The 26388-nt window shown below is 41.8% G+C and overlaps 1 protein-coding gene across 1 annotated transcript; it reads right to left on the bottom strand.

Annotated features, from left to right (window-relative positions):
• On the bottom strand, positions 1 to 20496 carry COL1A1 (collagen type I alpha 1 chain). The gene is made up of 51 exons (XM_044296317.1): positions 20284 to 20496; positions 17964 to 18161; positions 17705 to 17724; positions 17563 to 17598; positions 17108 to 17194; positions 16948 to 17016; positions 16700 to 16744; positions 16531 to 16584; positions 16019 to 16072; positions 15343 to 15396; positions 15008 to 15061; positions 14869 to 14922; positions 14733 to 14777; positions 14333 to 14386; positions 14194 to 14238; positions 13920 to 13973; positions 13557 to 13655; positions 13428 to 13472; positions 13178 to 13276; positions 12909 to 12962; positions 12724 to 12831; positions 11316 to 11369; positions 10959 to 11057; positions 10792 to 10845; positions 10594 to 10692; positions 10446 to 10499; positions 10048 to 10101; positions 9903 to 9956; positions 9527 to 9580; positions 9387 to 9431; positions 8637 to 8735; positions 7517 to 7624; positions 7204 to 7311; positions 6760 to 6813; positions 6615 to 6668; positions 6136 to 6243; positions 5988 to 6041; positions 5766 to 5819; positions 5443 to 5604; positions 5076 to 5183; positions 4623 to 4730; positions 4135 to 4188; positions 3939 to 4046; positions 3093 to 3146; positions 2889 to 2996; positions 2733 to 2786; positions 2509 to 2616; positions 2143 to 2410; positions 1834 to 2024; positions 1475 to 1717; positions 1 to 1280 (listed from the first exon to the last, which is right to left on the bottom strand). The coding sequence occupies exons 1-51, from the start codon at positions 20363 to 20365 to the stop codon at positions 1134 to 1136; spliced, it is 4329 nt and encodes a 1442-aa protein (XP_044152252.1). The 5' UTR covers positions 20366 to 20496; the 3' UTR covers positions 1 to 1133.
• Positions 20497 to 26388: the final 5892 nt, after the last annotated feature.

A 26388-nucleotide genomic window follows, 5' to 3' on the forward strand; every position in this document is an offset into this window, starting at 1 on the left:
TGTTTTGGACCATATCACATGCTTTATTTCAGCAATCAAAATAATTAAAACATCTCAAATTATTATACAATTACAAAACAGGTACAGATCCGTTTGCTTGTTTTTTTTTTTCAGTTCAAACCCCATAGTATCACTGTCTAGTTTTGGTTTGGACAAAAAGTTGGAAAAGAAGAAGGAAGGAGGAAAACAAGAAGAAGCAATGGTCAAGACAAAGAGGACGAAGCAAAACAAAAAGGTGAGAATTACACCAATACAGACAGGACCTTTTGACCTTGTGTTCACGGGAAATGGGTTTAAAAGAGATAAGACGGGAAGAAAATAGCACCTTTAATTGAGGCAGGGTCAGGGGATAAATATGGACAATAGATCCCTTCTATTGCTTAGCACCGAAAACTGAAGCTATTGTGGAGAAGACCATTAAAGACGCAGTGAGACCTTAGCACCAAATGAATGAGAAAAAACAGTGAGGTAGTCTCAGGAAATAAAAACACACATTAATACTCTACACTGTTCACCCTTATAATACTGGAAGAACCATTTATGGGGCCTTCAGTATGATAAGGATGATGCTTAGCATGGAGAAGAAACTTCAAGAAATGATGGAGAAGAAGTGAAAGGAGACACTCACACCCAGAGGACAAAACCCAAGTCTTTCATGATGCCAAAACACTCTCCACACACCTTCAATTTAATTTTTTCATATTTATTTTTTTGCCACCTGAACAAATGAAAAACAAAAAAAAAATCATTTTCTTAAAAAAAGGTGCATTACATGAATTGATCTTGTTTACTCCTCTTCACTTTAGGATCATTGATCCAACAATCTCATCATCTCAAATCCGAGGACAGTCATAATTTCCTTTTGTTTTCCAAAGGGAAAAGGACATCTTCAGGGTTCTGGGAAGGCCAATATAAGCAGGGGCACAGATATTGGGAGAGGTGATAAATCTCCATCCCGTGAACACAACTACACGGGCATGGTCTGTCCTTTGAGAGATGTTCTTCAAAGCATGGCTATCTGTTTGTTTTTTCGTGTAATGCTTATGGAAACAAGAAAAGTTTTAGAGATGAGAGGAACAACAATTTCAAGTCCGCATGAGATATTCTCCTGTCCTGGAATTTGTCTTTTGTTTTTACACGAAGCAGACTGGCCCGATCTCAATTCCGAATTCCTGGTCGGCAGCTCCAATATCCATGGGTGCAACATCAATGATGGGCAGACGTGATGTCTTTGATGTCTGGTATGCAATGACGGTCTTGTCCCATTCTCCTGTGTGTTGCTGTGGAAGAAATAAGGATCATTAGTATATTATAGAAGCAAATAACATAGGATGTTCAGATAGAACCGGGTGTAGTACAAGGTAATAATATAGTGTAATGAATCCAACAGAATACTAGTTTCAGGAATAGAATGGATAACATTTTAGAATTCTTTGACACAAGTAAGTAAAAGTCCTCTCAGACTTTTACTTACCGTGCAACCATCCTCTGTGACACTGTATGTGAAGCGGCTGTTGCCCTCTGCTCTGATTTCAATTTCGTTGGAGCCTTGGAGGAGAAGGGCCTTCTTTAGGTTGCCAGTTTCTTGGTCCATGTAAGCCACGCTGTTCTTGCAGTGGTAGGTGATGTTCTGAGAAGCTTCAGTGGCCATGAGACGGAGGAAGGTAAGTTGGATGGCAACATCAGCTGGGTCAGATCCCTCGCTGCCGTATTCAAACTATGAATAGGAAAGTTATATAGGGTTATTATGCTTCTTGATTGGTGTACCATTGTTTTAGAACACATTTTATGGGCCTACTATAATCCATTGAATTGTATTATGCTCCTACTTACCTGGAATCCTTCACTCATTGTCTCTCCGAACCAGACATGCTTCTTATCACGTGCGTTCATGCTAGTGTACCAGTTCTTTTGTGGAACTGTGGATTGAGTGGGATACACACAGGTCTCTCCAGTCTCCATGTTGCAGAAGACCTTGATGGCATCAAGAGTGCAGCCTTGGTTGGGGTCAATCCAGTATTCACCTGTGTCAAAAAATTATAAATATACTAATATGAAATAAGAAAAAAAAACTTTTTCTCAGAGAATATATGCATATGATAGGTCAAGATACATGTATATATGGTTAGTTTCTAGACTTACCGCTCTTCCAGTCAGAATGGCACATCTTCAGGTCACGGCAGGTGCGGGCAGGGTTCTTTCTGGTACCCTCTGGACTGCGGATGTTTTCAATCTGTTTGCTGAGGCTCTTTAGGGTGGTGTCTACCTCAAGATCTCGGTCACGCATAACGTTGGCATCATCAGCACGGTAGTGAGATTTCTCCTGAGGTGGCTGGGGCATGAAGCTGAAATCAAATCCACCACTTGGGGGGCCAGGAGGACCAGGGGCACCAGCAGGTCCAGGGGGACCCTAGAATATGTTACAGGAGTCAAGAAAGTTTTAGTCAAGGGAAAATTGTATGACCATTATAATTTGACTACAGTTAAGAAAGAAATAAGGATACTCACAGCAGGACCAACATCACCAGTACGACCACGTGGACCAGGAGGACCAACGGGACCAGGCAGACCATTAGCACCATCCTTTCCAGGGTTGCCAGAAGCTCCAGGTGGACCCTACAATTTATAAGCCATACAGTTAATCATATGAACTTTAAGTACATAGCACATATCTTGCCATCACAGATTATATTTCCTGTGCTGATGGTGAAGTGCTAGAAAATAATACTTACTCTTGGACCAGCGGGACCGCTAGCTCCAGAAGGACCTTGTTCACCAGAGTGTCCCTGAAACAGAGATTGGTTATAAGTAAATGAAACACTAGCTACAGGGTTTAAGACTTAGAAAGGATTAGCTGTAATAAACTCTGAAATGTATCCTATACTTACAGGTGGACCAGGTTGTCCTGGAATACCGTTGAATCCTCTGTGTCCCTTCATGCCTCTTTCTCCTTGTTCACCAGCCTCACCCTTGTCTCCACGTGCGCCTTGGGGTCCCTAAAAATAGAAAATATAGACAAATATTGGCGATCAGAAATGTGTGTATGAAAAGTGCTAAATATAATAGCTGGTGGACAGAGAAGGACTACTTACAGAAGGACCACGAACACCAGCAGGGCCAGCGGGACCAGCAGGACCAGCGGGACCCTAAGAAAGAAAAACACAAAGAAATCAGGGATATATCTAGTGAGTTAGAATCTTCAAAGCTTGACATCAAGCATTATATTTTTACGTCTGGGTAGCAGACTGCATGACATTATATGAGAATAGTGTTGCTTGACTTTGTGGGTTGAAATCCTTCCCGACATGTAATGAATGGGCCTGAATTGAATGGATTATAGGTGCAACATAACTACTACTGGGATGTTCAATATGAAATCGGTGATGTTCTGACTCTCAGCACCCTGCAGGTAATCTGTTTGAAGGGGCTGCAGCTCTCGCCTGGGCACTGTAAACCCTACAAATTGCTGATCAGGGAAATTGTTAAGAATCGGACCTGCATCAATCTAAAATTGATGTTTTATCCTAAGGATGGGCCATCAGTTTTAAAAACTTGAATAACTCCTTTAAGGGCAATTAGTATTAAAACAGGAAGGGAAACAACACATTACAGAGATGTAAACTGAGCTACATTTAGCAACTTTTAATAATAAGATGGCAATTTTTGTAACCAATAACCATTGTCAAATTAATGCTCTTAGATTTATAGATGCACCTTGAAATTCCTAGGCTCTCATACTACATCTGTAACAGGGCACCCTCTTAACAAGTAATACATTCTGTGGCCTAATCAATACATATATGGCCTACTTCTAAAATGTATGTATTACAAATGACCAAAACATAAACTAGCACCAGTAGTCCGTCAATATAGGTAGCACTACCTAAATAGTATGTAAGTTGGAAGTTTATTGGGAGTCCAATAAAGGGCATACTCACAGTCTCACCACGATCGCCATTCTTTCCAGCAGGGCCAGCTGGGCCAGGAGCACCAGGGGCACCAGGAGCGCCAGGAGGACCAGCAGGTCCAGACTCACCACGGTCACCCTGTAGGGGAAGAAATGATTAAGTTAGGGCACCATTTTTATCACACAAAGTTAACTAAACTAAATATTGCTATATTGGTGATATTTACCTTGGCTCCAGCAGAACCGTCACGACCAGGGGCACCTTCATTTCCAGGAGAGCCCTAAAGTTGAAGAACAGACTATATGTTTGGACCAGTAGAAGCTAAGTCATTTTTTTCTCCATGGTTCTTGGTATAATTATGACAACTCTGAAGAAGAGACAGCTCTTCATTTTTGGTGGCTCTTATCAACTGTCCAGGCTAGCGATGTTATGTGGTGAACTGCATTTTTTTTTTACTACTGAAACCTTCTTATGTATACTGACTAAGTCAGAGTGGGTTTTCATTAAACAGATTGACTGTGTGGTATTGACTGTAGTGCCCAGCGTTCCTGATTTCTATATGATTCTAGGTGGAACTTTACTAAACTTATCATACAGTGGCAAATACTGAATTAGGGGATCAATGGACAAGAAATAGTACAGAGGATGTTGGTGGAGATGTAAGAGTGTTCATTCTAGAAATGCTTAAATTAACTGATATTATGTAATACTTACTTCACGACCAGATTCACCAGGAGGTCCAGCTAAGCCTGGTGGGCCAGAAGGACCTGGGGGACCACGTTCACCACTTGGACCACCTGGACCTTGTTTGCCAGGTTCACCCTAAAACGTAAGGTAAAAGAGAGAAGAAATTAAATAAGTAATATTACATAGCCCTCAATGATGTGTGTGTAGGTATCTATTCAATTATGGTGTGTGTTGTGAGGGTTATAACCTTGTATTTCTCTATGCTTTATTGTAAAATGAGTTACAATTATACTGCGAGATACTATGTCTGAAATGTTGTCTCCATTTTTCATAGAATATATTAATTTCGAAGCACTGTAAGTTTTCATATATGTTATGTACAATAACATGGAGAATCACTGCCCATGTTCTGGTCTAACAAGAAATGAAAATCTTAATGTACTATTGATGTGTTTCATTCTATGTCAATATAATACTCACATTGGGTCCAGGAAGACCAGGGAAACCTCTTTCTCCTCTCTGTCCTGGAAGACCAACGGTACCACGGGTTCCAGCAATACCTTGAGGTCCGGGAATACCAGGGGCACCCTACAAAGTCAAAATCAGGTAAGTTTTAGAAATATGTATTTGAACAATGCCACCAAAGAAAAAAACTATTAATTTTTACATATATCACTACGCATTATGGTCTGGCCCATGTTGGTACTTTATGGAAGGGCATATATGGTACACTGAGGGGTAGGTACACCTTAGGAAAAAACCTGTAGTACTTTCCAAGTTTCCACGAAGGCCTTCATTTTTGTTGCATCATAAATAAGGGCAGAAAGTACATTTAAAATATACTTACAGCAGGGCCATCGCTACCAGGAGAACCTTTCTCGCCAGGAGGTCCAGGAGGTCCAGCAGCTCCAGGTTCACCAGAACGTCCAGCTGGGCCAGTCTCACCACGGGGTCCTTTTTGTCCTTCCTTTCCAGAGGGGCCTGATGGGCCGGGAGGTCCAGCATTGCCCTAAAGATGAGAAAGGTACTTTGAAGCATGTCCACATCCTTTGTATCACTAGTGCTACAGTATACAGTGTTTGTGAGGTCCATAGACATTTGTAACATTTATGTATCCATTTCTATATGTAGTTGTTAAATGCGGGTAAAGAGCCCAAAGGGGATACTTACAGAGGGGCCAGGGGGTCCAACACGTCCAGCAGCACCAGGGAAACCAGTAGCACCCTACAAAAAGGAAAGTCACAGATCAGGAAATTTGGTTAAAACAAATTATTAGTGGCTAAAATATTATATTGAACCCAATACCTAACCCCAGTATGTATTTTTACAGATCAGAGAACTGTTGAGTTAAAAAAAAAATTATCAATGGATTTAAGGAATACTCAAACTTACAGGAGGTCCAGCAGTACCACGAGCACCTTTGGCACCAGGAGCACCAATTGCACCCTGAATAAAGAAAAGCACACATATTGGCATTAATTTACAGATATTATGGATAATAATTACTTCATCTGATTTATGGATCTACACATGAACTTACAGCAGGGCCGGGAGCACCAGTGGGACCAGCAGGGCCTGGAGGACCAGCATCACCTTTGGGACCAGTATCTCCCTGTTCACCCTTGGCACCAGGTTGACCATCAGCACCCTAAAAAGAGACAAGTACAGATAACTAGTAGCAATAAGTAGTAGCTTGGTAAAGTCTACATTTCTGTGGCTGTCACTTGGTTTGTATGCAAGCAGTTATCCTAATAGGCGGTTGACTAATTTAATTTAGTATCAGTTCTGAGGAAGGGCCAAACCTTTAGGCCGCAATAATTTGACAATGACAATTAACAGATGAGGTTAGGACCTATGATATAAGTACTACCAAAGATATAATAATATCTAGCAAATTAGTTTGCATAAAATTGTGAACGCTTGGTGGGTCTTGAAGTAAGTAAGAGTATCTATCTGCTGACAATGGTGGCAATAATATTTTGATGTGTGCAAGAACAGAAATAAATCTAGAATACTCACAGGAGGACCAGCGAATCCAGCAGGGCCAGGAGGACCAGTCTCACCACGTTCACCCTATGATAGAAATAAGTAGACCATTGGCATAGGACATTGTGTGCTTGATCTTGAAAATGGTGGTGAAATGATATTTGAAGAAGATACTTACGGGAGCACCACGGGCACCAGTGGGGCCAGAAGGGCCAGCAGGACCAGCTTCACCCTGTACAGAAGAATAAGTGGTCATTTTCAGTGGTGAATTTTGAATAGTATAACTATGGTCCACTGGTGGAACCCAATAATGGACACAGGATAGGTGGTGTATATCCTTAATATTAAAATTATTTAATTATAGGAAATATACCATGGTGAAAAAATTGGTTTGGTGGTAATCTGTAGGGCAGACCAACTTTTTGTCCAGAAACATGGAAAATTAGAAGGGGATGCAGTGCTACTAGTGCTGTGTCCCTTTCATTCCCAGGATCTCCTCAAATCATTAAGGGATGACATATACTATCAATATGTCATCACTTAATGAGATGGTTGAAGCCCTTTTATATCAGTTTTTGGCCATGATAAACTCTATGTAGCCACCTAGTTAGAAACCACTTACTTTGTCACCAGGAGCACCACCTGGGCCAGGTGGACCAATGGGGCCAGTCAGACCTCTAACTCCATCTTTACCAGGGGCACCATCGCTTCCTTTAGTTCCTTGATCACCCTGCATAAAGGAGTAGTGGAGAAATTCAAGGATTGAGAAATACAGTATAATGTGATACTTTATTCTAAGAGATGAAATTGACAATCACAAAGGCTAGAAACAACATAAGAGATGGAATAGTAGAAAGAACAGGAAAACATCATTAAATAAAAAAATTACAATATTCAAATTTTATTGTAGACATTAACCATGGATTTGAACTTACTCTGTCACCCTTAGCACCAGGCAGACCTGCAGAACCACGCTCACCGGGCATTCCTTGAAGACCAGCAGGTCCTTGACCACCAGGAGAACCTGGAGCACCAGCTTCACCCTATATGGAAAAGATAAGAAAACATGAGGAGCTAAGCATTTGTCAACAGGATGTCTCATTAAAATCAGGTAAACTGCCTAAACTACCCATGTCTGACAACATTTAATGGTTTTCTGATATTCCACACTAAGATATCTGAATGTTTTGTCTTTAAAGGGGTTCGTAATCTGGGAATTTGAAGGCATATCACTAGGATATGCCACCAAAGTGAGATAGGTGCGGGTCCCACCTCTGAGCCCCGAACTTATCTCTATTTTCAGAACTGAATGGAGATTAGCTGTGCATGCACAGCTTCTCTCCGCTAACTTGAAGGGTCCCATTCTGAACATAGAAGTGGGACTTGTACCTATCTGATATCGCTGGCATAGTCTAGTGATATCCAACCAATGTTTTTGATGAGGCAATCCCTTTAATGTTTCAAATTTCATTTTATGTTTTTACATAAAACGAATGAATCCTCCAGATTTGGTAGATCTAGGGATTTATTCTTACTGCCATATTTTGAGTTGGGAAGAAATTTTCCTCTAAATATGAGGTAATTGGTAGCCATCTCATGAGGGGTTTTGTTTTTCTCTGTATCAACACATTAGGATTAGGCCGAGTTCACATCTGCTCAGTAAACTCCAGCAGTCTGTTCTGGCATGCACTGCTGGATCCCCATTCACTGTAATGGGATTTGGTGCGGATCCGGATGTTTTTCGGCATGTATGTTTCAGCTGGACACAAAATGCATGTAGTATTTTTTTGTCCAGCCGAAAGCTTACATAGATGCTGGATATAGTAACAGGATCAGAGTGCTGGAGTTCACAGTGCAGATGTGAATCCTGCCTTATACTTTGGACTTAATGGACCTATGTCTTTTTTTAACCTCATCAACTATGTATCTAAAAATGTCTACAATTGCTATAACTATCAACAAGTAGAGTCCTGCTACCTTCAAACCAACCACTATTGAACCCTATAAAGATGCAATTGTTCCCTTCCATTTGTGGTCATGAGAAGGTAAACTCACCTTAGCACCATCGTTACCAGGAGCTCCATTAGAACCACGGGGTCCCTGAGGGCCAGGAGGACCTTGAGCACCACGTTCACCAGGGAAACCTCTTTCACCCTAGTTGAATAATCAGCATATGTTCAAATTTAACAATCATGTCATCATGGCAGGCATAATACATACACAATAATTGTTTTTAGTTGAAGTACCAACTAGAGCAGTTATTGTAAACCTTTCAGAGATCAAGTGCCCAATCTGCAACCCAAAACCCAGTCATTTATCACAAAGTGCCAACATGACAATTTAACCTGAATATTCCAGTCCAATATAGTATATGTTCCATGTACTTCATCATTTAGCTATAATAACCTGCCTACATTCAATGCGCTGCCTGTGCTGTTCATAGTACGCCCTGCGCTGATAAATGGCAGGAAAAGCCTAAGGCATATTGGTACACCATAGACTTTTTCCAGGGTGCGGGTGCACACAGAGAAGGCTCTGAGTGCTGCCTCTGGCACCCGTGCTCTAGGTCCACCACCACTGAACTAGACTGTCTTACTAGAGTTCATACATTTATATACTAGGAATATCCTAGTATTACTAATCAGAACCTAAATGTTCCACTGCAGAAGAAGAAAATGCATATTTGGTAGTCAGGTATAGCACCCTACTATTCTAGACTAACCCATTTCTTTGCAATAACCAAGTAGCAAAGGGCTGACTATTTGATGTTACAAAGTCAATGGCTGGACATTTATGTATACTTACTCTTGGGCCAGCAGGACCGGAAGGACCAACATCTCCAGGAACACCCTATGATGAAAAGGATTGATATTAATCCTCAATGTAACTATATATATATATATATATATATATTTAAAACAGTTATCTTGCATATATATCCTCACCTGTTCACCGGGCTTGCCACTCTCACCAGGAGCACCTGGAGATCCGGGAAGACCCTACCAAATTGAAATGACAGTTGAAATATTGTGTTTCTTCTGAATGGCTACAATAGTTAAGTGTATTGTACAAGATAGTTGTCAATAACTAAATAATAATATCCAGGACTATTACTTTGAACTAAATTGGTTGCATGGTACTGCCATCATTTCATGACTACTGATAGTGGTCAAAACATGATTACCATCCACCACAAAGAGCAAATAAGGTTGTGCTACCTCTGCTCTTATGTAAGGCTGTGATGAAAATCAGTGCATATACATTCCCGACCTGGAAATTAAGGATAGTTAGTAACTATGAATCATGAAAAAAATGACTTACTTGGAATCCAGGAGCACCAGCGGGGCCTTGTTCTCCTCTCTCTCCAGCGGGGCCCTACAAAAGAATAGAAGCACTGGTTGCATCTACTGTGAAGCAAATACTCAGTGGATAGTGGTAAGCATTTGTGAAAAATGATAATACTTACAGAAGGGCCAGGGGGACCTTGAGCACCAACTTCACCATCTTTGCCAGAGGCACCCTAAAAGAGGCAGGACAATTCATTATTAATGAAGACCTATCTATGAATATCAACCCACTGTTCAGTTAATTTATTTGCAAAATTGGCCTGACCCCTAATATGTTACTGATATATGGTGTGGGTAGGTACTTACTTATAATATCTGCAGATACTTAAGAATTACTCTTAATTGGTAAAGTGATATGTGTACAAAGCTCCCATAGAGATGGTAGTAGCTGTAAACTTTGATGATATATCTGGGATACTGTATGAGCATGTCCAATTTCTGTGTTTGACTATTGATTTTGTTTATGTTTTACGACAACTCACTATGCCCATAATTGGACAACAATCAGGATACTTACAACTGCACCAGGAGGACCAGCAACACCTCTCTCACCAGACTTTCCAGGCTCACCCTATGGAAGTAACAAAATATATTAAGCATGTTATACAGAACAGTCAGAACTGTGAAGAAAGGAACTCAATAATAAAATGTAAAAAATCACTTACAGCAGCGCCTTTAGGTCCAGGGAATCCCATTACACCAGACTGGCCTCTAGCACCAGGTGGGCCAGGAGGTCCAGGGCGACCATCTTGACCAGGGGCTCCCTATATCATGGAGGGAAAATAAATCACAAGTTTGAACACAATAATTGTTAAGTATAGCTAGGGTAGATTAAATTATGGAAGGCAAGGATAGCAACTTACAGCAGGGCCAGTCTTGCCATCAGGGCCAGGGCTACCAGGGCTACCAGTTAGACCCTATAATGATAGAATAGAGAGATTAAGTTGTAATTACAGGTAAACTGAGACTCATATATTTATTCTATTAATATGAGACCATACTGGCTTTTTGTACTGGTATAATCTCTCACCTTAGCACCGGGAAGACCAGGCTCACCAGGGCGACCAGATTCACCAGCAGATCCTTTGGGACCAGCAGGGCCGACGGAACCACGCTCACCAGGGGGACCCTAGATTAGATAAGGAATAAATGTTTAGGTCATTTAAAGAGTCTAGAATTTGGCTATAGTAGAGTACAGTAGTAAAATATCATGTCTGCAACAAGTGAACATTGTATAGCAAACATATACAATGTGTAATAGTAGTTGATAGTCAACTGTCAATGGAGTCTTATATGTCCCTTCATGTGGTACATTCAAAGTAAATACATTTCTGTAATAACCACAAAGAATGTCAACATTAAGTTGACCACGGAGTAGAAGTCTCACCTTGGGTCCAGAAGCACCATCAGCACCAGGGAAACCACGGCTACCAGGGGCACCCTGTTAAGGAAAGAGACAAAGTCAAACAAGCCTTCCTGAAAGGGTATGCAAAATAATTAAGATTGATTAAAGGACACAATCTAATGGTAGGCCTTTATTTTACAAAACAATGCCCGAGATCCACCAAGTCATGCCAATCATTCAATAATTTTTTTACTCCAATTTCATGAAGTAATATTGACAAGATGGGCATTATCCTATCTTGTATGTATATGGTCATTACTCTTTAATGAGTATAATAAGCTATAAGTAAATGGCCAAGGATATAATATCTCATCTGAAGAACATCTATATATTCAGACAATAATATTAGTAGTTGAGTAGTTGTATGACATTAGGTGTATGCTATCATTCCCACAAAAATTATTTATCATTCTATCTACAGGGCAGGTGAAAAATACAAGATCATTGGGTATCTGAATGTTGGATTCCCTGAGGATTCGCTGGATCCTTTCTGTGAATTGGAGCATTAACATGCATGTTTGTCCACCGCGCCATTCACTTGGCCTGGCAGTGTGCTGTCTATATCAGCCCAATACAATTGAATGGAACACTCTGATAGTTATTGCCTATCCTATGGATATGTGATAAATCATTTTAGCAAGACCCCGTTAAGCTAAAGAGTGAGCAGGATTTGAGATTCTTGTTCTTAAATTGACATATGAAGGTAGGTAGCAACTTTGTGGGTTGGATCAATATTTATAAAATAAAGACAATCATTTCAGCAGAAACTAGTGACATCACTAAATTACTTACATGATGTCACTTTCATGTAACCTTGTAGTGGCCCACCTAAGAAATTACTTCTTTCAATACTTTCTATTGGAATGACCACCGTTTTTGGCTGTAACTCTGAAGATATGTTTATTTTTAGGCTTCTCTTAACCAAAGGATAGACTAATAGTAGTTGTCTGATCTCATATAACTGGAATATATATTGTGGAATACCACAATAGTGACTCAATTATTATCTTGTGTAAGTGATTTTTGCAATATACTGTGCATATATAAAAGCACAGAAGACCAACTGATACTTGTTTGGTATGATGACCCAGAAATAGATGCTATTTACATGCTAAGCATTCAGATGTATGTGCCTACAATTAAAGTTGCTAAGGGTTGATTCAGAATGAAATTTCATGGTAGACATTTCCCAGTTACATACTAATCTTTTTGTTGGCCTCATATAGTAGGTTATATACTAATCTTTTTGTAGGACTTACATGCTATAGAGAATCAACTGAGAAAATATGTAAATGAATGTGAAAAGGTCAGTATATATTTTTCACATCGGGTCACCAAAGTCCTAAATGAAATGGTGAAATTGCCCTGGAAGAATTTGTGAGTCACTTACACGTTCGCCAGCAGGTCCAGGACCTCCAGCAGGTCCGGGTTCTCCACGGGATCCTCTCTTTCCTTCTTCACCAGAGGGACCTGGGGGTCCTTGAACACCAGCGGGGCCCTGAAGAAGATTATTAAGGTGAGAATTTTGTTTCCCCCCATGATACCAGTTCAAAATAAAATCAACAAGATACTTACAGGTTCTCCTTTAGCACCAGGCTCGCCCTTGTTTCCAGAGGCACCAGGTTCTCCCTAGAATAGAGATAATGTAATACTTTAGACAATGTTTAACAGAATTAACCTAGATCTTATACTAAAATTAGAGGCTATCTTTAGCATTTATGCAAGACTAATGTAATTATGCACAGACAATCAAAGTGATTGCAAATACGTGTAACAAAACTGACTTTTTCAGAAGATGTATTCCAAAGGCTAAAAAGGTGACATATATTTAGTTTTATACTTACATTGTTACCTTTGGGACCAGGAGCACCACCAGGGCCCTGAGGTCCGGGAGCACCACGGGCACCAGGGAAACCAGGAGCACCAGCAATACCAGGAGCACCCTATATTATTGAAAGAAACATAGCTTATTAGTGAGAGCAAGAATATATGGAAGATGTAGTAAAAGATTAAAATGATGAGTAGACAATACTACAGATTTATAGGTGGGTTCTACTGAGGGATACAACTTGATACATTATTATGGAAACTTACAGTGGCACCTTTGGCACCAGGTTGACCATCAGTACCAGGGTTTCCCTAAAATAAAGAACACATTAGTCAATAGTGTATTCCAGATGATGTTTCCAGAATCTTTAGTATGAAGATGCCAGTGACACTTACAGCAGGGCCAGAAGCACCAGCTGGGCCAGGAGAACCAGGTTCACCACGAGCACCTTGTGGACCATCAGAACCCCGAGATCCTTGGGGACCAGCATCACCCTGTGAGATAAAGAATATGGGTCACTGTGGTGCATAAATCTAGTGTTCTAAAATGTGGATAATGTGACAAGTGTGTCCACTTTTCATATAACGACCATAATTATTGGTGGATATGGGGGATGTACACTACTGGGCTTCAGTTCAATCTGTATACTATTCAGTTCAATTAACAATCTACCTGCAATGTATATATAACTTTTATATAACACATGGATTCAAATTTGATACCTTTATTGTGTTATCTGCAGGTGTATGAACTCTTACCTTGGGGCCAACACCACCAGGGAATCCAGGGGATCCACTTGGGCCAGTGGGACCCTAGTAGAAAAAAAAAATACATTGGTGAGTCACAGTAGAGGACATTTGCTTCCATGTCAAGTGCTGAAATTGTTCAACAGTGGTAACTGCTGAGGCCGAGTCCTGAGACTGATACACCAAAACAAGCGCATAAGCGCATACGCTTGATCTTAGCTCCTGTGAGATTTGTAAAAATGAAGACTATCATAAAATTTATTCAAAGTTATCCAAGACTACTTACAGGAGGACCAGCAGCACCAGGAGCGCCATCATTACCACGAGCACCCTACAGAAGAGAAGGAATGGTTCCCATTAATACCACTTAGATAATTCTTGAGTACAACATCAGGATTTTGTAGGGGAAGATGTAATGTACTTACAGCTGGGCCAGAGGGGCCAGGGCGACCTCTCTCACCAGGGAGACCACGAGGACCCTGAACAAGAAGACAAGATTAAAATCCAACCATAAATGATACAACAAAATTCCCTATCTATTGGACCATACGACCTGATGTTACCTTGTTTTCTACTATTTCCCATTTAACCTAAGCATTTTTTTTATCATCACCAAATACTTTTGTCCTGTATAGATTTAGGACATAAGAGAAAACATATTGCTGTTGGGACCTAGTGATCCACTAATGGCCTGGTCAGTCACCCATTACCTGTGTTCTATCTATACAGATAAGAGACATATATCCTGATTATCTGAGTTGTGTTGCCCTGACAACCCTAACACCATCAACTTCCCTATTCCTTATTCCCAAAAATACTACTTACCGCTTGTCCGGGAGCTCCATTCTCACCAGCGGCACCAGGTTCTCCCTAAAGCAGATATGGAACTAATTTAGGTCACCATATTCAAGACTTTGGCCATACTGCCATTACTCATGCTGCTATGTAAGCATAATCCTACCTTAGGGCCAGCAGGACCAGTATCACCCTTGGCACCATCAAGACCGTTGAAACCCTATGTAAGGAGAAGAATTGTAAGATCTTGCACTAGTTTTAAAGGACAATGAAGCATCTGGATGATGGTTTCATATTGAACTCACTCTGTGTCCCTTCATTCCTGGAAGACCAGCAGTTCCTGGAAGACCACGAGCACCCTAAAATGTAATTGGTAGAATATTAGGTACAGAAGAACAGCAGACAGTGAAAATAGGATAATGTCTCCCAAGTGACTTAATGGTGTCTTAACAACCAATGGATAATGTCCAATAGAGACACTAAATTAATCTCACAATTATAGGAATTATATTGTTATGAATGGATATATCTCAGAAGTTTGAACTTGTGCACATACTATCGTGTTAACTCCAGTGAAGACCTTTAAGTTGCTATATTTTAATCCTTAAGGAGTATGATGATAATAGTATAATAATCTTACCTGTGGGCCTGAGGGTCCACGCTCACCAGGGCGGCCAGGTTTGCCAGCTTCACCCTATTGGAAAAAAATGTCAAGTTATTGACAAAGGAAACCTACAAAATTCTACCAGTGGATCCAATTTGTTATCCTTCCCTGGTATATTCATTATCCTTGTACTAAAATACTCAAGGCCTCTTAAAGTTTAGCTAGTGATTTAGACTTGAACATGTTTTTGTTTAGAATATTAGAATGCAAAAATGTGACACTTTAGCTAGGGCTACATAATAACTTGTTGTGCTGCCAGTTGCACCTAATGATTTTGAATGTGATAGTGTAGAAATCCAGCAGGTTTGGATTTCTGCGAATATAATGTCGCTTGCTTAACTTGCAGGTCACATTGGTTGTGAGGTAGTAGCATTACATTGTGATCTTATGATACATAACTAATAGTAATCATGTAGCCCATGGTTTAGACCTGAGCCAAGCAGCAGAAGAGCAAGATCTTCATGCATGGACTACACTGATGCCATTATAGCTTTAGCAAATAATATTATTTGAGTCAAGTTCTGAATGACATTATAATATGAAACTATACAAAGATGCATAAGCCTGTTGCATGCCTCCAAATTATAATGTGCCTTCTCTCCTATTTGGATACAAATAAAATAAATTGGCCTTTTAAGTTTCCAATACTTACATCTTCACCGTTCTTTCCTGGAGGTCCTGGGGGTCCACGGGGTCCCATAGCACCCTAAAAGAGAGGGGTAAAACTTTTATTTTTATGCTCAAGTGCTATCCCACTGGGCATATAAAATCTAGTTGTCCACTTAATACAAAGATTTTTCAACACTGTCTATGGCAGGGGCTCTACAGTATGTCAGGTTGGCCTTCATAATCTATCTCGGTCTATCTCAATGCAGATATAACCCAAAATAAATGCAAGGTCACCATTGGGGTTTATACTGTTTTCAGTACAACCATTGATTATGAAAGTTGGTGGGACTAGGGCCTTACTGGCTTTCTGTGTATAAGGCCTAAACAGTAAATGAGTATCTACCTTAGTGCCATATTGCATACAACTGGGAACAAAGTATATTAAGAGGCTCATTAGATTTGTACCATTTTGCCACATAGGATTTAGGAGGAAACAGCCTTTTCCATTTTATCCAAAAATTTGGCACAAAGTCTAAAGGGTGAATATATACTTACAGAAGCACCAGGTTCACCGGGTTCACCAGGGGGTCCTTGGAAACCTTGAGGTCCCTGTGGAAGTAAAAATGGTACAAGGTTAGATCATTTCTACACACTGTTCTGCTCAAAGAGCATTGGTGGCATGAGGCCTACCAGCAATGTGTAGCTATAAACTGAAGATACTTACAGGTGAGCCAGAAGGACCAGGGGGACCACGGGGACCCATTGGACCCTAAAAGAAAAGAAAAAGAAGTTGAGTTTACATCTCCTCAAATACCAAAAACTCTATTATTGGATTTCAGTATAAATAAGCTACAAAATATTGGAGCTACCTATACTTTAATGTGCCATGGAGCAACCTATGGCATTCCTTTATTCTAGATGTTCCATGTTTCTATCATGCCAACTGTGAAATGAAATCAGGTGGCTTCTTACCATTGGGCCAGGCATGGAGATACCAGCAGATTTCTCATCATAACCATAAGACATTTGAGAAGCAAAGTTCTGTAGAGGAGAAACAAAGATACTTTAGTTAGACTTGAACATTAGTCTGCCAAAATGGAGATAAAAATGTATGATCTAGTGGAGCACTTACTCCGCTGCCAAGGCCAGCTGGACCAGGGGGACCTGGGAGTCCAGGTTGTCCAGGAATGCCATCTCTGCCAGGTGGGCCAGGTGGGCCCTTTGAAAAAAAAAACAAAAAAAAAAACATAAGTGCCTAATTACTAGAAGGCAATAAGATATCACAGAGCAAGCATCCGTAAACAGAAAAACCAATTACTCATAGTTATTGTCCCATAAAGTCTGGAATGTCTTAGGGTACGAGTCTGGACAGAATGAAGTAACTGATAGAATGATAGAAATTCTAAGCTGTGCATTTGGGATTTCTTAAGAGAATTAGACTCTCCTACAGGTAAGGACCTGCTTAAAGGGCAAGGTTCCTCAACCTTGTCATTAAGATCATCAGCTTATTACATACATCAATTGTTGTCTATAGGAGATGCAAGATAGGGTCAGCTATAAAATCTAGGCCGAAACTCTGACACTTACCCTCTCTCCTTGTAGTCCGGTCTCTCCCTTGGGACCCTGGTAAAGAAAATTTAGAAAGTTTAGGAAAACAATGCAAATATAAATCAAGAAGAGTTAATACATGGAAGATTATACATCAGATGTTCTCCAAAGCATGACTCACCTCAACTTGAGATTGTGGGACTGTTGGATAGAGAGAGAGAGAAAAAGTTCAGATACTATTTATCAGCTATGCACATACAAGCAAGCTAGGGGTATATAATGTTTTTTTTGTTGCTTTTAATATATTGGAGAAGTCTGTAATAAAATCAAATGATGGTGTCTTAAGTTCTAATGTCTACTGTTCTTCAAGCCACGACATTGGCCACAACCCCTCATATCAATGCATTGAAAAACAAAGTAGATCTTCTTTAATTGCTTACCGTCATAGTCATGGCAAACTGCACAGCATTCTCCGAATGGGACTTCTGAATTTGTGCAGGGGACATCTGACTCTTCACACGTCACATTATCACAAAGAACATTTCCGTGGTCGCATACGCAGATCAAGCAGGGTTCAGGTTTCCATACTTCTCTGTCACCATAATAAGTACCTCGATGGATACATTCAGAATTGCTGGCTGCAAAAACATAACATAGGGTTTATTACATCAATTAAGAACCATTTTAGATATTGCATCTAGTGTGGAACACATCAGTAGTTGACCATCTAATGTCAGTATAAAATCTGACCTGTGAAGAAGCATATCTATAGCAACCATGTTAAAGGGAACCTGTCACCGGAATTTAGGGTATAGAGCTGAGGACATTGGTTGCTAGATCGCTGCTAGCACATCCACAATAACCAGTCCCCATAGATCTGTGTGCTTTTATTGTGGAAAAAACCTGATTTGATACATATGCAAATTAACCCGAGATGAGTCCTGTCCCTGACTCATCTCACATACAGATGTGTGTGTGTGTGTGTGGGGGGGGGGGGGGGGGGGGGGGGCGGGGGGGGTGGTGGGGGTGGGGGTCCAGCTGGGCTTTTTCAACCACATCTGGATTAAAAGCAAGAAGCAGAAGAAAAAAAAAATCATCTGGTTCCCATCAACCAGGCTCAGTGACAAGGGTGTATGCTGCCAAAAATACTGAGGGTGGGAGGAGAAAGGAGAACAAAATATTTGGAATAGATCTGTGTTTTCCAGGCTAGGGTCTTTTCCAAACCAATGTGCATCATAACTGTTCCATGAGGGACAAAAGAGGGGGATAATTTTGCACTGAGAGGGAGGAGAAGAAGGAGGAGGAATAAGGGAATCTGAGAAGGTGAAAATGTTCTGGGTGGGAGTAGAGGCTGGTGGTGAGATCCTGTGCTGGAGGCGGAACCTGTGGCCTTCAAGCAGATGGGGATGTACAGGATTAGACATGTTCAGGTACAAGTGGAATGTTAATAGGGGGCAGAAAAGAAGTGACATGTATACATTTATGGCCTCATGTTACAAAAAAACATCCAAATGTTAAAATATAAAAATTCAAGAAAAATATATATATAAATGTGTGTATGTATATATATATATATATATATTCACACACACACACACACACATTGTATATATATGTATATATATATTTATACACACACACGTGTATATATATATATATATATATATATTAAAAAATTATAGCAAACAAAATATCTAACAATACATAATACATAAATATAATGACGTAAAACTATCCTATAATGACTTAGAAACCCCATGCGGCCATTAAACAATAGTTGCAAAACTTTTTTTTTTTTTGAACCACACCCATTCATGTCATTGTAATACATCCTATTGCCACTAGGGAGCAGTAATTTATAATGCCATGAAACACTAATAAAATTAAAAACAAGAAAAAGAATTAAAAAAATGAGGCTTTGTATGTCATCATTCCATTTCAGAATTACCAGTGAATTACCATTGGTAAATTCAAATAAATAAAGAAATGGTAACAGTAAAATGATTAACACTTATGATTCGTTTAACAGGACAGTAGATTTTGCATCTTGCCTGAAGTTCTCATAGTTGCCACCAGGTGGCAGCAGAGTAGTATGTTGGACCAGTATGTTAAGTTAGCATCCTGATGCTGAAGTTCTGAAGTTATGTCTAGACTTTTATATACTGGAATCTGTTAATGTTCCCAAATGAATCACTCCTTACCATGTTTTATTATCCAGACACCCCCCCCCCCCCCGCCTCCACCCGCCTGATGAGGTTAACAGAATGTAATGAAAGCCAGATGCAGCTTTCTATCCCCCCAAGCCCAATTTCCAAGCAGGACACTCAAGGAACTCATGAGATAATATGTTTTCAATAAAAATAATGCATTAACTCATACAGGAAAAGAGGATAAAGAAGAAGCCCACCCCTCAAGTCCCTCCCATCACCTTCACAGACCCCACATACATTTAACCTATCAAACACTCAATGCATTAAATATCATTTCTCATTTACAATTCTGAACTAATATTCATCACTGCTAATATTAACTTCTGAGAAGTATCTTAGCACCTGTAGCTCTGGGAAAACTGCAGAACTACAACTCCCAGGATTGCACCAGGATCTAAAATATCTGAACAGGTTGCTTACATCCAAAACTTGTGTTTATGACTATGACATTTAGCAGTATCATCTATCAAGTGGACATTTTAGGTGCACCCGTCCTTGGTGATGTAAACGACAATGCAAAACTTGAGTAGCTAATAAGAGTTGCACTCACCATCATCTTCTCCTTGACATTTTGCTGCTAGGATGGTTGCTGCTATGACTAGCAGTAGTCTTGTATCCACAAAGCTGAACATGTCTAGATATTAGACATGTAGACTCTCTGTGGTCCTGTCTAGATCTTCTTAGTTCCTAGTCATACAGGGGTAGGTTTAGTGGTATATCTCCTGTGCAGACCCCAGCAGAAACTTCCTACTGTATCCCAGCTGGATAGGGTCCCCTTTTATATCTATCCTACACTTTGAGAGGTGGGGTCCTGGGATCTTGCACTCTCTCCTTTTTTTTAAGGTTGGAACATTGGTCCAGCCCTTTAACCAATACCAATCTCATACATAGACTCCAAAGGAAAAAAAAAGGACTTCAAACAAAGGCAGCTCCTCCCTGTGCAGAAGCCCGAGGAGTCTTATTCTAGCTTAGTCTTTCTTAGCATAGACAAGATACTTTGTCTTTCACATTGTACTTAATGAAGAACTTAAAATTGGGGTTCCTATACCGGCAACATTACTGTCTCCACTTCTTAGTGGTGGCATTGACTTGCACTGGTCCTACTTAGGATTCTCCAGTTAATTCTTGCCTTTTCATTGTCAATGTGAAAGTTTATATGCAGCAGGGCTGAGTTTGTCAGATAAAGCAGAGCTGAGTTTAGTCGCTTGGCACACCTTGTATTATAGCAGCATCATGTCTGAAGATTTATTTCAGTAAGAAAAGAAGTTAAAAACTGCAAACAAGGAGCTAACAATCATATAAATTCCACTGCAACAGTATACCGGTACTATGTACATACAAAGCTCACTATATAACAATAGGAACCTATAAATGACAGGTCAATGTGTAGTTATAGGTTTTTATTTAGAATTATACTTGGGATCATTTTGGCCAACAATGTTTTTGGTATATTTTAAAATGTTTTTTCCCCCATATACTACAACTAAAACATTCAAATAAATATACCAGATGAAGCAGAGCTGATTTTATTAATTGACACACTGTTTAGTGTTCTACAGGAGTGCTGGTTAACCTTCAGCACAGGTAGCATCAAAAACCACCTGAAAGACCAAGTCAGATTTGCTACATTTGTCTATTCTGTTTTAAAACAATCCATAGAAAATCTTGCTCTTTTCCTTCTCAGTTTTTTTTTTTTTTTTTTTTTTTGGCAGTGTCTCACATTTGTTTCTGTTTAAGAAGAGCCACGTTGGACACTTCATAATGATATATGAAATATGTCATTTCTTTTCTCCAGGCAGCAATTATAGGGAGAAGTGTATGTTTATCCGCCAGTGACTCCTTTATGAACCGTCTGCATTTCTGGGCGATATAGAATAATTTGTTTGGTGTTTTAGAATTTTATTTAAAAAAATTATTTGGGGTCATTCACTTGCTGATGGATTTTGGGGTTTGAGACGTTGGTTTAGTGATTGGAAAATGGTTGGCTGGAAGTGGCTTCTGTGGCATAATCATCTGGGTGGTGTCAGGAGGCGTGGCAATCAGTGTCCAAATTAAGGAGGATGTCTGTGGGGTTAGTTGCCCCATTATGAGGCCACCCAGGTAGACTTGTATAATGTGGTCTGGATAAATATATTTTTATTAGGTATGTCTGCTGAGTATTTAACATGGCAGCCGCCATTCATAAAAAAGGGTTAAACAATGTAAAGAAAGTTCCAACACTTGAAAATCATCTTGTTGCTTCATCTTTATTTCCGGTAACAAATTACAGCATGTGGACACCACCTTACAATTGACGCGTTTCGAACTGTAGCGTTCTTAGTCATAACGGTTACGACTAAGAACGCTACAGTTTGAAACGCGTCAGATGTGCGGTGGTGTAAGGTGGTGTCTACATGCTGTAATTTGTTACGAAGCAACGGAACGATTTACAAGTGCTGGAACTTTCTTTACATTGTTTATGTCTGGAGAACTTGCTTGGTTCGTTCTGTGCATGGAGGATGATGGCCTTATGTATGGCGGCTATTAACCCCAATATCAAAAATAGCAGCTGTACGGGGTCAAACTGTCAAAATAAACATCATATTTCTTCAATATGAACATTAGGCCCAGGCAAATCATAAGTCACTGCCTATGGAACCCACCAAACATGACCTACATCTCAGCTTTCTGGCATATTTTGAGTGTGACACTGAGTAAGTCAAACCGGGGGGACATTGTGCCCAACAGACTAAATTGTTCGAAGGGTTTGCCCATCAGCACATCTAGAACATTAAACCCCAATTTTTTGTGCTGTAACCTGTAGTATTATGCTTGAACACACAGATCATACATCTGGACCCCAAGAGCATCGGATTGTCCCTTGGAAGCTCTGTTGTGGCTGGTCTTCAATATTGTGCAGAGCATAGGTCCATCAAACAATGTCCTCTTGTGGACCATTCTAACTCTACATGGAGTAGGGGGATGTGATATTTTATAAAATTCCTTGCAATTTTCTGGTAATATTAGTGTCCCATCAATGGACAGGATATCATAGCTACCAACGATGATGGAGATCCAAACCAAGCCACATTTTGTAGGATAAACAGTAATATAAATTGTCAGCTTTTTTTTTTTTTTTGCATAATGCTAGTAAAAAGTCCATCTGAGATGGAATTTGTTCCAACACCAGTGGTTCTCATGAATCTCACTAGTTTTGCTCCTGGGGCCTATTGGTGTTGGGGGGCACATGACATGCTCTATACCGCAAGTCCCCAACCTTTTGTATGTTGTGAACCACAAACAAAAAACATGAAATTGCAAACGTTTGCTGATAAATATTTTAGTGTGAAATTGAACACTAGCATTACACCATCAAAATTCTGTTTGTTGGTAAATCCAGGTTAGGCCTGCTTAAATGTCAATTGCCAGTACATATGGCAATTGAGGAGGCCACACAGCGCCTCCACAGGGGAAAGTAATCGTGACAGTGTCCAATCAAATCAATGGGCTGTCTGTGTATCAGGCCAGGACAGGTCCTCCAGAGCAAGAGATGCGCTGTATAACCGCTCTCAACCATGGCCATGAGATGAGGACCCCTCGATTTAGCTATGAATTCTCTAACAGGGTATAAGAACATGGGTTTTCAAAACAATATGAATGATTTTCAAAAAGAAGAACCCAGACTAATTTAAGTGTACCCTAATTATCTCACCCTGTACTCCCTCCTAGTACTTACCTATGCAGCATATTTGTATATACCTTATCAAAACCAATTGTATATATCATAAAATTAATATTTCTAATATACTTTTTTTGATGTTTTATTTGCAAAATAGGCACGTGAAGTTCAGGTGTCTATACTGCTTTCAACTCCATCCACTTGTGCACCATTGACATGTCACCAGTGACTGGTGTACAAATACCACTGTGCTGCAGGCGCAGGGGCCTGACTGAGCGATGTACTGGCAAGAGCACGCCTCTCTGCTTCTGCCGGTGCCAACCCCACTCTGCTAAAGACTGGCATAGCACATGCATAGCACATTTGGTGCTCTATGCCAGGCTTAAGTGCAGTGGGGCAGGCAGGAGAAGCAATGTGCTAGGCAGGGATCCTGCCTGCCCTCGCTTTCTAAAAGCCTGGCATAGCACATCGCTGCTCCTGCTGTGCCCACTCCACTAAAGCTTGGCATACCACATTGCTGCTCCTGCTGTGCCTGCTCCACTAAAGCTTGGCATACCACATTGCTGCTCCTGCTGTGCCTGCTCCACTAAAGCCTCGCATAGCACATTGGTGCTCCTGCTGTGCCCACTCCACTAAAGCCTGGCATAGCATATTGCTGCTCCTGCTGTGCCCACTCCACTAAAGCCTGGCATAGCACATTGCTGCTCCTGCTGTGCCCACTCCACTAAAGTCTGGCATAGCACATCACTGCTCCTGCTGTGCCCACTCCACTAAAGCCTGGCATAGCACATTGCTGCTCCTGCTGTGCCCGCTCCATTAAAGCCGGGCATAGCACATTGCTGCTCCTGCTGTGCCGGTCCACTAAAGCCTGGCATAGCATATTGCTGCTCCTGCTGTGCCCACTCCACTAAAGCCTGGCATAGCACATTGCTGCTCCTGCTGTGCCCACTCCACTAAAGCCTGGCATAGCACATCACTGCTCCTGCTGTGCCCACTCCACTAAAGCCTGGCATAGCACATTGCTGCTCCTGCTGTGCCCGCTCCATTAAAGCCTGGCATAGCACATTGCTGCTCCTGCTGTGCCGGTCCACTAAAGCCTGGCATAGCACATCACTGCTCCTGCTGTGCCCACTCCACTAAAGCCTGGCATAGCACATTGCTGCTCCTGCTGTGCCCACTCCACTAAAGCCTGGCATAGCACATCGCTGCTCCTGCTGTGCCTGCTCCACTAAAGCCTGGCATAGCACATTGCTGCTCCTGGTGTGCCCGCTCCACTAAAGCTTGGCATACCACATTGCTGCTCCTGCTGTGCCCACTCCACTAAAGCCTGGCATAGCACATCACTGCTCCTGCTGTGCCTGCTCCACTAAAGCCTCGCATAGCACATTGGTGCTCCTGCTGTGCCCGCTCCACTAAAGCCTGGCATAGCATATTGCTGCTCCTGCTGTGCACACTCCACTAAAGCCTGGCATAGCACATTGCTGCTCCTGCTGTGCCCACTCCACTAAAGCCTGGCATAGCACATTGCTGCTCCTGCTGTGCCTGCTCCACTAAAGCCTGGCATAGCACATCGCTGCTCCTGCTGTGCCTGCTCCACTAAAGCCTGGCATAGCACATCACTGCTCCTGCTGTGCCTGCTCCACTAAAGCCTGGCATACCACATTGCTGCTCCTGCTGTGCCCGCTCCACTAAAGCCTGGCATAGCACATCACTGCTCCTGCTGTGCCTGCTCCACTAAAGCCTCGCATAGCACATTGGTGCTCCTGCTGTGCCCGCTCCACTAAAGCCTGGCATAGCATATTGCTGCTCCTGCTGTGCACACTCCACTAAAGCCTGGCATAACACATTGCTGCTCCTGCTGTGCCCACTCCACTAAAGCCTGGCATAGCACATTGCTGCTCCTGCTGTGCCCACTCCACTAAAGCCTGGCATAGCACATCACTGCTCCTGCTGTGCCCACTCCACTAAAGCCTGGCATAGCACATTGCTGCTCCTGCTGTGCCCGCTCCATTAAAGCCTGGCATAGCACATTGCTGCTCCTGCTGTGCCGGTCCACTAAAGCCTGGCATAGCACATCACTGCTCCTGCTGTGCCCACTCCACTAAAGCCTGGCATAGCACATTGCTGCTCCTGCTGTGCCCACTCCACTAAAGCCTGGCATAGCACATCGCTGCTCCTGCTGTGCCTGCTCCACTAAAGCCTGGCATAGCACATTGCTGCTCCTGCTGTGCCCGCTCCACTAAAGCTTGGCATACCACATTGCTGCTCCTGCTGTGCCCACTCCACTAAAGCCTGGCATAGCACATCACTGCTCCTGCTGTGCCTGCTCCACTAAAGCCTCGCATAGCACATTGGTGCTCCTGCTGTGCCTGCTCCACTAAAGCCTCGCATAGCACATTGGTGCTCCTGCTGTGCCCGCTCCACTAAAGCCTGGCATAGCATATTGCTGCTCCTGCTGTGCACACTCCACTAAAGCCTGGCATAGCACATTGCTGCTCCTGCTGTGCCCACTCCACTAAAGCCTGGCATAGCACATTGCTGCTCCTGCTGTGCCTGCTCCACTAAAGCCTGGCATAGCACATCGCTGCTCCTGCTGTGCCTGCTCCACTAAAGCCTGGCATAGCACATCACTGCTCCTGCTGTGCCTGCTCCACTAAAGCCTGGCATACCACATTGCTGCTCCTGCTGTGCCCGCTCCACTAAAGCCTGGCATAGCACATCACTGCTCCTGCTGTGCCTGCTCCACTAAAGCCTCGCATAGCACATTGGTGCTCCTGCTGTGCCCGCTCCACTAAAGCCTGGCATAGCATATTGCTGCTCCTGCTGTGCACACTCCACTAAAGCCTGGCATAACACATTGCTGCTCCTGCTGTGCCCACTCCACTAAAGCCTGGCATAGCACATCACTGCTCCTGCTGTGCCTGCTCCACTAAAGCCTGGCATAGCACATTGCTGCTCCTGCTGTGCCCACTCCACTAAAGCCTGGCATAGCACATT

Source organism: Bufo gargarizans, chromosome 6 (assembly GCF_014858855.1).
Source record: "Bufo gargarizans isolate SCDJY-AF-19 chromosome 6, ASM1485885v1, whole genome shotgun sequence".
Taxonomy (NCBI): domain Eukaryota; kingdom Metazoa; phylum Chordata; class Amphibia; order Anura; family Bufonidae; genus Bufo; species Bufo gargarizans.